This window comes from Taurulus bubalis (assembly GCF_910589615.1).
Source record: "Taurulus bubalis genome assembly, chromosome: 8".
NCBI classification, from domain to species: Eukaryota; Metazoa; Chordata; class Actinopteri; order Perciformes; family Cottidae; genus Taurulus; species Taurulus bubalis.
This window is the reverse complement of record NC_136596.1, coordinates 11,320,873-11,331,635: the sequence shown is the minus strand read 5'-3', so window position 1 is coordinate 11,331,635 and position 10,763 is coordinate 11,320,873. Positions and strand designations below refer to the sequence as shown.

Below are 10,763 nucleotides of genomic sequence, written 5' to 3'. Positions count from 1 at the left end.
GAATATTTTGGGGGAGAAAAGTACACATCACTGTTTGATGAAAATCCTAAATATCAACTTCTCAGATAACTTGTTTTTATTTTGTTTTTTTAAGTATGACCACTGTTTAATCAGTGGCAGTTGGAAGTCAAGTCAATGTTATTTATACAGCTCAACATCACAAATTGCATCAAAGAGTTTTGAAACATTAAACCCGCTATCTTTAGGTTTTTATATGATCAATGCTGGCAGCAATATAGGACTCAATATAGTAATGAGATTTCATCACAATCAAAATGACTGCTTTTTAAGATTGCAACACAAAAACAAACAAGTATCATAGTTGTTTCTGGCAATAATGTGAATGCAATGTGTTTATAAACTGTTACACACCAGTAACATGGCATTAATTTGATGTCCATGTTTGAAGTTCTATTCTTCGTATAAGCTAAAACAGAAAGCTTGTCATTTTTGCCTCATATCTACAACTAATGTATACATTGTATGTGAAATACCTTCTGTTAGTTAGCTACAGACCAAGATCTGTCTGCACCCAAATGTCCTTTCATGTTGTCCTCCACCATCTTTTAGGAGGGGTAGAGGGTGATGTGCTGGCCTCTTTGGCCCCTCCTGTCCACCTGTCAGGAGAGAGACTGGGCTGGACCCTGCTGGTCTGTATGGTAAGTGACTTCAGGAGAGGGCACCTCAAGATCAGCTGGAGGTCACTATCAGAAGGCCACATGTCCAGCTCGCCATACAGCTTCGCTTTAGACAGGAAGCATCGTGGCAACAGCGCTGTGGCGATCATCACGGTGGCAACCGACAACTGGCCATCCTACAGTTGCTCTGTGAGTCACAGGCGACGCCCAAAGGTCACCAGAAGACACCGAACCACCTCATCAGGTCGAACTATACAGCTGATCATGAATTTGGTTCCTGACATCTCTCCTCCCAAATAAACTTTATATTTTACAATTTGAATACATTTTTATAATTTCAGATCATGAAGACAAGATCTGCTATGAATATGAAGAGACAGAAGGTACATTTTCAGTTTGCAAACAATTCTTTCCTGATTCATAAATATGTTGTTCCTGATGTTGGTGTGGTTTGTGTGGTTTGATCTCCAGATGTTGATGTGTGGACAAACACAGTGGTTGTCCTGGTTATGAGGCTGCTTCTCATGAAGATCTTGGTCATCAACACATTGATGACCATTTACGCTGTCATTAAGTGGTAAGAATATTACTCTGCGTGCCTTATTTGGACCATCAGTGAGATAATAACCAGGTTCTCACTCACCTCCATAGTGTTGTCTTACAGTGTGGAAATGTGTTTAAAATATGTAATTGTTCTTAATAATGTATATGACATTTCAGATGGTTGGAAGTCAAGGGCTTCTGATGCGCCGTGTGACCTTGAAAAGAAAACTTACCCAGAGGGGAACTCTTTCCTGCAGAGAGGATCTCCACATTGGAAGAAGTTGAGCATAGTCTTATGATTATGATTTTACTATGAGGTTTGGGTTGGAATCTTAAGCATTAAATGGGAAATTACTCACTGTCAGGATCACAGGAGTAACAGTTCTCACATGCTTCAAATCGTTTGCAGCGCCCTTTTCAGCCTTTTCTCATTGACATGCAGGTGTTTTACGACTCTGGCAGTTGAAAACCGATTGTCTATGAGGCCAAGCCTGGTATCTGATCGAAACCTAACCTCAGACAGATGGGTTAGTGCATATGTGTGTGTGTGTGTGTGTGTGTGTGTGTGTGTGTGTGTGTGTGTGTGTGTGTGTGTGTGTGTGTGTGTGTGTGTGTGTGTGTGTGTTCGTATATTTCGTGGAATCATCTTTAATCCTGAATTCCCTCTCTAAAGAAATTGAGGGGGAAACTTGAGTCAAGTTATAAATATCATTTTACATTTATGTAGTTTTTTTATGTTACTGTTAAATGTTGTATTAGTAAACATTAAGTACGTAATATTTGTTTTGACTTTGTTATTTTAAATAAAACACTTGCAGTTTTCTCCAATTTTTTTTGCACCTTGAATAACACACTGACATAGCAACAGAGCACCACTATGTGGCAGTACAATCACATCTGACTTTTTCTTTTTTTTATTATTATCCAACAGCAAGAATATGGAGCTTAACTTCCTCTACAGCACACTACGTTCATAAATAAGTTAAGTATTTCAACATTGACCAGTCACTCTTCACCAAACTGGCACTCACATGATGTAAGAGATCACACTGCCAAAAACTGAGATGAAGCTGATTATGGTCAACCAAATGGGCCAAATTTGCAGTGTTTTGTCTTCACTCCAGCATCTTACAAGTATACCAGTAAGGAGCAGCTCATCAATTCTGGTAGTACAAGAGTAAAACAGTCTACAGTAGCAACTTTAAAACAAATAGAGAGTGTGAGGAGGACAATGGTGCTGGTTTGGTGGTGAGTTTTGATCTCCTTTGTACAAACAAAACCATATGTCTTTGGCTCAAATTAACACAACGAATAATACGGAGAGCAAAATACATGAGCCGGTCACATCAAAGCCTCTTGGCAAAAAGGTGGGAATCCCTCTGACATGATTTTCAGAGGAAATAAAACACATCCAAGTATGTCACAAACTGGTAAAAAAAAAAAAAAAAAACGCACCCACACTCACTTTCATACACACGCGAACATATTTGAAAAATAACACATTCTTACAGCAACAAAATAGTACTGATGGCATTTGCTGTGACAATATATATATATATAAAACATTCAAAAGAGAACACTTCACATTAACTGACTTAAAAATGAGACGCTAAGTTAAATCAGCTTCCGGAAGATTTTAACAAAAATGGCAGCTCTTTGTATTCCAGAGACTTATACAATGAAAGGTTCAAAAATCAAATTATTGATGTCTCCAAAACTTGAGCCATTGGAGATTTTGGTGGAGGACAGTTAGTGAGAGGAAGAAACACTGATGTGGATTTGTTAAAAAAAAGAAGAAAAAAAAACAAATAAAGTGCTTCTGTTAAAACAAACATCCTCTGTCTGAGGTATTAAAGAGAAATCACATCAAATGGCACAAAACCCCCCAAAAAACTCTACGCATTACACTGTGCACTGAAGACAAGCTATTTACAGTTTGAAGTGTATTTCCACACACTCCATTCACCCTCACAGGTACAGTTGTGTCATTGTCATGTGTCTTATCTAACGATGAAGACAGATTGCGAAAGCCATCATCACAACTCCCGTGTTATTCCCCAGAGGGCTGATTCTGCCAGGTAAGATGCAGTTGCTGTTGCTAGTATCTCTTGTGCCAAACACACTAGTTTCCAGTAGCTGTCCAACCTGCTGTTTTCTCTCCACACGAGAGAGGAAACGGATCTAAGCATCAGTGCTCAACAAAACTCCCCAAATCATCTCTCTAGTGCACACACATACACAAGCCTCCCACTCCAACGCTTACATCGATACCACGCTCAGAGCACACAGCAGGAGCAGAGCCAGCCGCTTGATAGGAAGAGAATCCGAGTGTACGGTGGAGGTGGCGGAGCCGCGTGGGTAGATCCTCCATCTATCCCTGTGTGGGTGCAGGCTCTCCATGTCCTTCTGGGCGCTGTACGCCGCCACTGTGAAGTTAGCATCCCCGGTGGTAAGGAGATCAAACACACAGGAGTGGAAGTAAATGTCCTGCACATCCAGCTGCTCCCTGCAGAGTTCCTTCGCCCCCTCCACACTGAAAACCTGCGTGGCACCGTAGGGAGACGCTTGTGTCTGTGATGAGTAGCTGGGCCGACGCAGCTGCTGAAGCTGCAGGCCGAGCGCAGGAGGGGAGAGCGGCAGGGGAAGATGCCCTGCCTGGTCGATGCGCTCTCCTCCGGGGCAGCCGTTCAGGCAGAGCTGCAGGTCCTGGGTGGCATCGTAGGCCTCTGAAAGCTCCTCTGGGATCCGCACCGCAAGGGTCAGGTAGTGACCCAGCTGGCGAACAATTACAGTGACGCCAATGTAGCCAGCGTGCAGCTCCACGTGGCGCCCAGGGCTGCGCTCAGAGATCCACAGAGCCCGGACCTTCCCAGTTGCACCTTCTACGCCAGCAGAAAGGTGGATGGGGTCTCCGCTGCTCACGGTTCCATCATCAAAGGCAGCAGGGAGGTTGTCTGTGACGGCCTGGTAGACCCTCTGCTCTGTACAACCCTCATAGGGCTTGAAGATGACGGTGATCTATAGAGAGGGAGAGGGAGGAGCATCAGCTAAGGTAGGGGCAATGATGAATTGTGCTGATTGATGGACAGTTCACAGTGGCAAAGCCAATTCATTAGATGACAAACACAACTTTCTTCAAGGAGATCAGTAGAGCTGAAACGATTAGTCCATTAGTTGAATAAAAACTATTTTGAAATATTTTTCGCAATTTTCTGCTCGTCTTTGTCACACATGATAGTCAATGAAATATCTTGAATTGATAATTTACAGACTTCACCGACATTCATCGATTAATCACGAAAATTATCTGCAAATTAATCAGTAATGAAAATAAACAGTTGCAGCCCTAATTACTTGATTAGTTAATCAACTAATCTGCTACTACTTTGAGTAACCAATTTATCGTTTGTATTAATATCTTCATTGAGTATATTTTGGTTGGAGAAATGTTCAAAACATTTAATCAATCGATTGGAAATAAACAGATTAATTGAGAAAGAAAATGGTTGCAGCCAGAGAAAAAAGGTAACATGTCTTTATCACACACCCTTACACATATTGACATTCACCCGTTACACAGGTTATTGACTCATCACACTACATTTGAGAAATGACTAAATTACTTTTTAACAAGTAGTAATTTGACACAGCTATGCAAACATGCTGACACTGACACACACACACACACACAGGACTCCAGTGGTGAGTGGAGGCGGTGGTGGATACAGGGTGTGGTGTGAGCATTACGGTTAGCACTAGCATCATAGTTCCGGTGAATGGCTGCTTTGTTCACATGACAGCTGTGAGGAATGAGGCCTGGCAGGCCATTAAGCCTGGAGGGCTGTTAGTGTGCGTGTGCGTGTGCGTGTGCGTGTGTGTCCCTAATAATTATGACTAACAACTTGCCCCACCTCTGACACAAGGTCAAACCTTCAGCTCCACAGTGTAGCAACCCTACTATTTGCTTAATGTGTGCGTTTCTGTCAACGGACACATGACTAAGTGTATGCATGGGTGTGTATGTGTTTTAATAATTAAAGCTATCGACTAAGCTCGAGAAGGCAGATCATCGGGGGAAACATCAACATCGCTTCTTTACCGCCACAAAGATCACCGTGTGTGGCTCGCCGTCCATTTGGTGGTGCGTGTGTGTTTTTGAGTGTATGTGTGTGCCTTATTGTCATAAAGGGATAAGGACCCTTAGTACACATAGTCCTTTAAGCAGAGTGTAATGAGTGCCACTTATGAGACACACACACACACACGTCACACGCACATACTTGCAGACACACACACAAGTAAACAGTGGGTCCTTTCACACATCTCATTCCATGTTATTAGAGGTCAGGCTATATGCAGCCATTAACCAAGTTAGGTTTCCAACACTAGTTCAGTCACAAGAGATAGTCACAAGATCGAACTGTTAGACTCACACCTGTGAGAGACACAGAGGCAGAAAGAGAGAAAAGTAGAGCAGGGAGAGCAAGCATGTTTTCATATATAGCCTCACATTTATAAGATGTCTCACTCTGAGGCACATAAAAGCAACTTAGGTCATTAAAGAAACGTTTCTCTCTCTCTAACACACACACACACACACACACACACACACACACACACACACACACACACACACACACACACACACACACACACACACACACACACACACACACACACACACACACACACACACACACCAGCTGCTCTCACTTAAGAAACTCTTTCAGCCTTAATAACAGCAGATTAGAAGCCAAAAACAAGTTTCTCTCTTCTTACCTTATTGGTTGCTGTGGCACTGGAGCCAGTTACCACCGGAACGTTCGTGACTTGTACTGACAGATAGTCATTATCGATGAGAGGCCACGCCCCCTCCACCTTGCAAGTCTGGAAGCTGTCCTTAAACGTCCTCAGGTGTGGGTCTCCGAACAGCCCGCAGAACAGGTAGACTGGCCGAGAGTGTGCGTGGTCGTGGCCTTGAGCATGGGAGTGTGTGTGTGCATGCACGTGGGAGTGTGCGTGGGTATGCTGGGTGCGACTGTGGTAGTTGCAGGGCTCATGTGGGACCTCAGGGTGGGTGGAGGACGTGGGCCCATCTCTGGAGCAATTCCTCTGGCTCATGAGGTCCGAGATGCCAAGCACAGCCGAGTGGAAGACCAGATTCCCCCGGCAGGACTTGGCTGTCCTCTGGGTGCAGGCCGAGTACGCACGTAAAGCCTTACAAAACTCTGTGTGAAAGCCATCCACAGCCGGCGTCAGGTGGGAGGTTAGGGAGACAAAGTCGGTTGTGCACTTCTGGATACGGCACTGAGGGGTTGCCACCTGGCACTGACCTGGAGAGGACCGACAGCAGAAATATTGTGAGCAAAGTGATATCATCAAAGGAACAGTTAAATCAGCCCTAAAGATCATCACACATCTGATAGTGTGGGTATTTACTATGAGAGCTGGATTTAACTAGAAATGCAAAGCTCATGTGCACTCAGATGACAACTTTGAACTTAACGACACAATGCTACTTGTTACAATCCAACCTAATAAAATTGGAAAAAGAGCCGTCTGCTGGTTTAAAGTCTTGATGAATCAGTAGTGCCGCTCTGTGAGTGCAATAAACCTGAAGTGTAATAAACCAAAGAGCAGAGATAAAGCATGTGTTTTCCACAAGAATAGAGATAATACTTCTTATATAGCCACGGGGCACATAACACAAACAGTGTAAAGAGAGAGCAGGAGAGTACAAGGTGTGCTATGTACACAAACACACTGCCATGACTTTGTGAAGCTTATAATGTTCCATTTTGTTGAGACGGTCAGAAATATGTTGACTGAATTATGTGGTTATTTTCTCTGGTTTTTTATTTGTAGTTCTGTGGAGCTTCAGCAGAAAACATACTCAATCAGAATTATACCTTTATTAGATATAACTTTTAGTTTTCTGGGACTTTAATTGTTGTTTACAGCTATGAGCACCAGAGCAGGCTAAAGTCAGAAGACAGATTATTCTGTATACACAATAGGAACAAATTTCGTGGACCGAAATTGTCCCTGATGTTTTTATCTGTTGCTATATTTCTGAATTTAACAAGGGTCAAACCTTCCTTTTATATCATAGATCATCGGAGAGAGGGAGTTAGAGCAAGAGAGAGATTAGAGACCAGACCTAATGCATCAGTCACAGCGTGCTCCTATTAGATTAGACCAAAGAGAGGCTCTGCAGCTCCACATGCACACACAAATAACTGTCTTAGAAAGAATGCTGTTTTGTGCTTCCGTTAACGCACACACTCAGTGATCTTCAGATGGTGGTATGATCTCCTCATGGCCCGAGCAAAATCAGAGAGTGCATGGTTTTTACTGAAATCAACGGATTCCATTAATGTCACACCATCACTTCACAACCACAAACACGCACAAGCAAACAGGACATTCCAGCTCTTCTTTGTAGATTTATTTGATTTTGGGGCATGACGGAGTCGGGCGCCACCATTTGGGGGCAGTAGTGCTCTGAGTTTTAGAAATCAAGGTGCAGGGACGGACCCCCACTTACGTCGCTTCAGAATCTCTCTCCTGCCTGTTAAATACTGACACCAGCCCACAGACACACACAAGCAAAGGCTGCCGTCTATGCCCACCACCACTGTACAGACGGTCTGAGCACTGAAGACACATTGTGTCTTTGACTGGCGCACCAACAGCCTCCTTCTTTCCTTCCTCTCTGCCCCGCAGTACCTAAATACCGCTCCCAATCTAATCAGAGTGGGTTTATTCTCTGTCGAAGGGGTATCAGAATCATGACCTACTCTAAAAACACACAAAAGCTCTCATTCACTGACATTTTCCCAGCAGGGTGACGTAGCAGAGAAGAGAGTTGACCCTGTAACTAAGTCACACCGCTGACTTATATAAAGGTTAAAACCTCTCTGATGACAAGCTTCTGCTGAAGTTTCACACCAGATGACCCTGCACTTTTGCCTCCCTGTGAATGTGTCACGTAAAACACAAGAAGGAATTTAATGTGAATATAAATAATATAAAAGCATAATTTTCATATTTTTGCTCATCATGGCTTCCAGCTTTTTAAGTTTGCATAGCATGCACTTTCAAAAGAAAATCCAATCTATGCAGATAAATAAGCAATAAGTCGAGTGGATAAATACTGAATTGACTTGAAAATATAGTTAAGAAGAGAATTAAGAACTCCTCATGTGAAGAGCTGAGACATGAGAGCCGTTCAACACATCCCGAGCCTGGTTTATTTCATCCCCTGGGGTGAGTATCTATTATAGACACAATAAAACAGCCAGCAATGCCCACACCACTCCTTCCATGTCCTACCACAATATTAACCTATTTCTCACTCCATCCCCCTCTCCCAGGTCTCGTCTCTTCTTTCCTCTCAAGCCTCATCTGTTGTCAGATGTTTTATTTCCTTCCATCAGCACTATTCTGACATATTGTAGCCGTATTCTATTCTGTGTTCGCCCTAAGCCCTCACTCTCCCAAGGCACGCTCTCCACCACCAGACAGAGGTCAAAAGATCCACCGGCCGAATCTCTCAGGCTCAGTTTAGCGATTCTTTGTCTCCCGATCCGGCAGCCTCTCTGATCTCCGGAGATCAGAAAAGAATCCACTGGGATCATCTCTCAACAGAGGGAATGGCTTGTGAAGTGCTTATTGATCACCTTGTTGTGTGTGCTCCCCCCCCCCCCCCCCCCCCCCCCAATCACACAAACAGCCCTCCACGCTTTGAGATACGAAGCTTTACAGGAGCTCACTACACTCTTTCTGTCTCTTTCAGACACTCAGGAGTGCAAACAATAGTCAACAACTCAGACACTCCTGCATCGCTGTCTAAACAGACACATGGAGCTAACGGCTGGAGCGAAAATTAAATATACAAGTGATAACAAATTATACCAACAGACCGAATAATACACATTCTTTCCAGGTGACGCATGTGTAGCAGTAGGTGCCAAGAGGGTCTTTAATGTGGAGTGGGTCTCTCTGTTCCCACCAGGCTGCGTGCTGAGGCGGTTTTGTCCCGCTGCCTGAGCTGTGTTAAACTAATTACTGGAGGTGTGACTGTTCAACAGACGGCCGCCTCAACAGCCGACCCCCTGCATACACAGCAATACAGACTTGACAGCCTCCAAAAAAGAAGCCGTTTGCCAGAAAGAGAACATTATACTGCTTTTTTTCCACCGTATGAAAAATGCATCTGTGATGACTTTAAAACCAACAAACAGTGTGGTAAATACGTGGTCAGTGGCCTCTGTATAGTCACGGAGAAGGGGTCATTAGTGTCAGTAATCCTCTACAGACACCTTATTTACTGTCAGTGAACACTCTTCTTCTGTCCAGCATGTGGCTTATATTGGGCTGAGTGCATGCTTATTAGACAAACAACCACAAAATCAACACATTGTTGTTCAGAAAGGTATCTTAGTCTTCCTTGTGTAACTTAAATCACTTTGATACTATCTCTTACGGTGCATGTTATCAATTTGCATCATGCAACTAAACTAACATTTCACAATAGTTTACAACACAGTACAGCACTTATCCTAACTTGTTACGGTCAGATTTACATTAGGTTGATTCAATATTGCTCTGAGTAAAGCTGTAATCTCTTACATGTGGACATTAGGAGAGATTCGCCTTCTCTCCCCCTCCTCCATGAGCCATTAGGGGCAGACAGGAGAATGACGGCCCAGGAGAGAGGAGGAGAAACTCGATCCGTGCCCAGACTGCTGCACTACCGCTGGAGAGAGAGCCATTGTCAGGCCCAACACAAGGATCGGCCATGCAATGAACACACACGCTGGCTAATAACCAATAAAGTAGCAGATCTTTGATCACTTCTAAATGCAACAGAATAATAAATAAATGTTACTGTGATTATAGTCTGTGCAGCGCACAGTCATTTATACGAAAAGTGCGTAAAATTACAGATAAACTGACGATCGTGACGGAGAGACACACTAGTTGTTGCATTGTTGAAGTGTAGTTAGTTACCGATGTGAGCGCCGCAGCAGAGAGCGATGATCAGCAGCAGCAGTGGCCGGAAGCGGCGCACGAGAGACGGAGAGGCGAGGCGCTCAGCCCCGCGGCAACAGCATCCGGCTCTCCCCATCCCCGTCCATACAGGGCCAGGAGGGGAGAGTGGACAGACCTCCAAAGGGCGAGGACGGGTGGTGTCGAGGCCTTTTTTACTTCTTCTTCTTCTTCTTCTTCTTCTTCTTCTTCTTCTTCTTCTTCTGCCTCTCCTTCCTCACTTTTCTCTCCTTCCTTTCCACCTCGGGTGCGTTGGGGCATTAAAACACAGCTGCTCCGCGGAATGCAGGGCGGAGGGGGTCGAAAGGCAAAGAGAGGACGAAAACAAAGTACAAGTAACTCCGACGACACTTTTACTTTTCCCCCGGACTAATACACGCACCACGTGATTAAAGTGCACTCGCTACGCGGTCGGACTTTCGCCTTGATTGTGATCACTCTGCGTCCTCTCTCGTCGCGAACACGCACAATCACATCTCTCTCTTCCTCACCATGCAGGCCGGGGTTTCTCCTCCACTCCTCCCCTTT

The 10,763-nt window shown here is 44.2% G+C and overlaps 1 protein-coding gene across 1 annotated transcript; it reads right to left on the bottom strand.

Moving 5' to 3' along the window:
* Positions 1–2,104: 2,104 nt before the first annotated feature.
* On the bottom strand, positions 2,105–10,704 carry rgmb (repulsive guidance molecule BMP co-receptor b). The gene is made up of 3 exons (XM_079222651.1): positions 10,197–10,704; positions 5,961–6,514; positions 2,105–4,199 (listed from the first exon to the last, which is right to left on the bottom strand). The coding sequence occupies exons 1-3, from the start codon at positions 10,312–10,314 to the stop codon at positions 3,441–3,443; spliced, it is 1,431 nt and encodes a 476-aa protein (XP_079078777.1). The 5' UTR covers positions 10,315–10,704; the 3' UTR covers positions 2,105–3,440.
* Between the last annotated feature and the right edge of the window lie 59 nt (positions 10,705–10,763).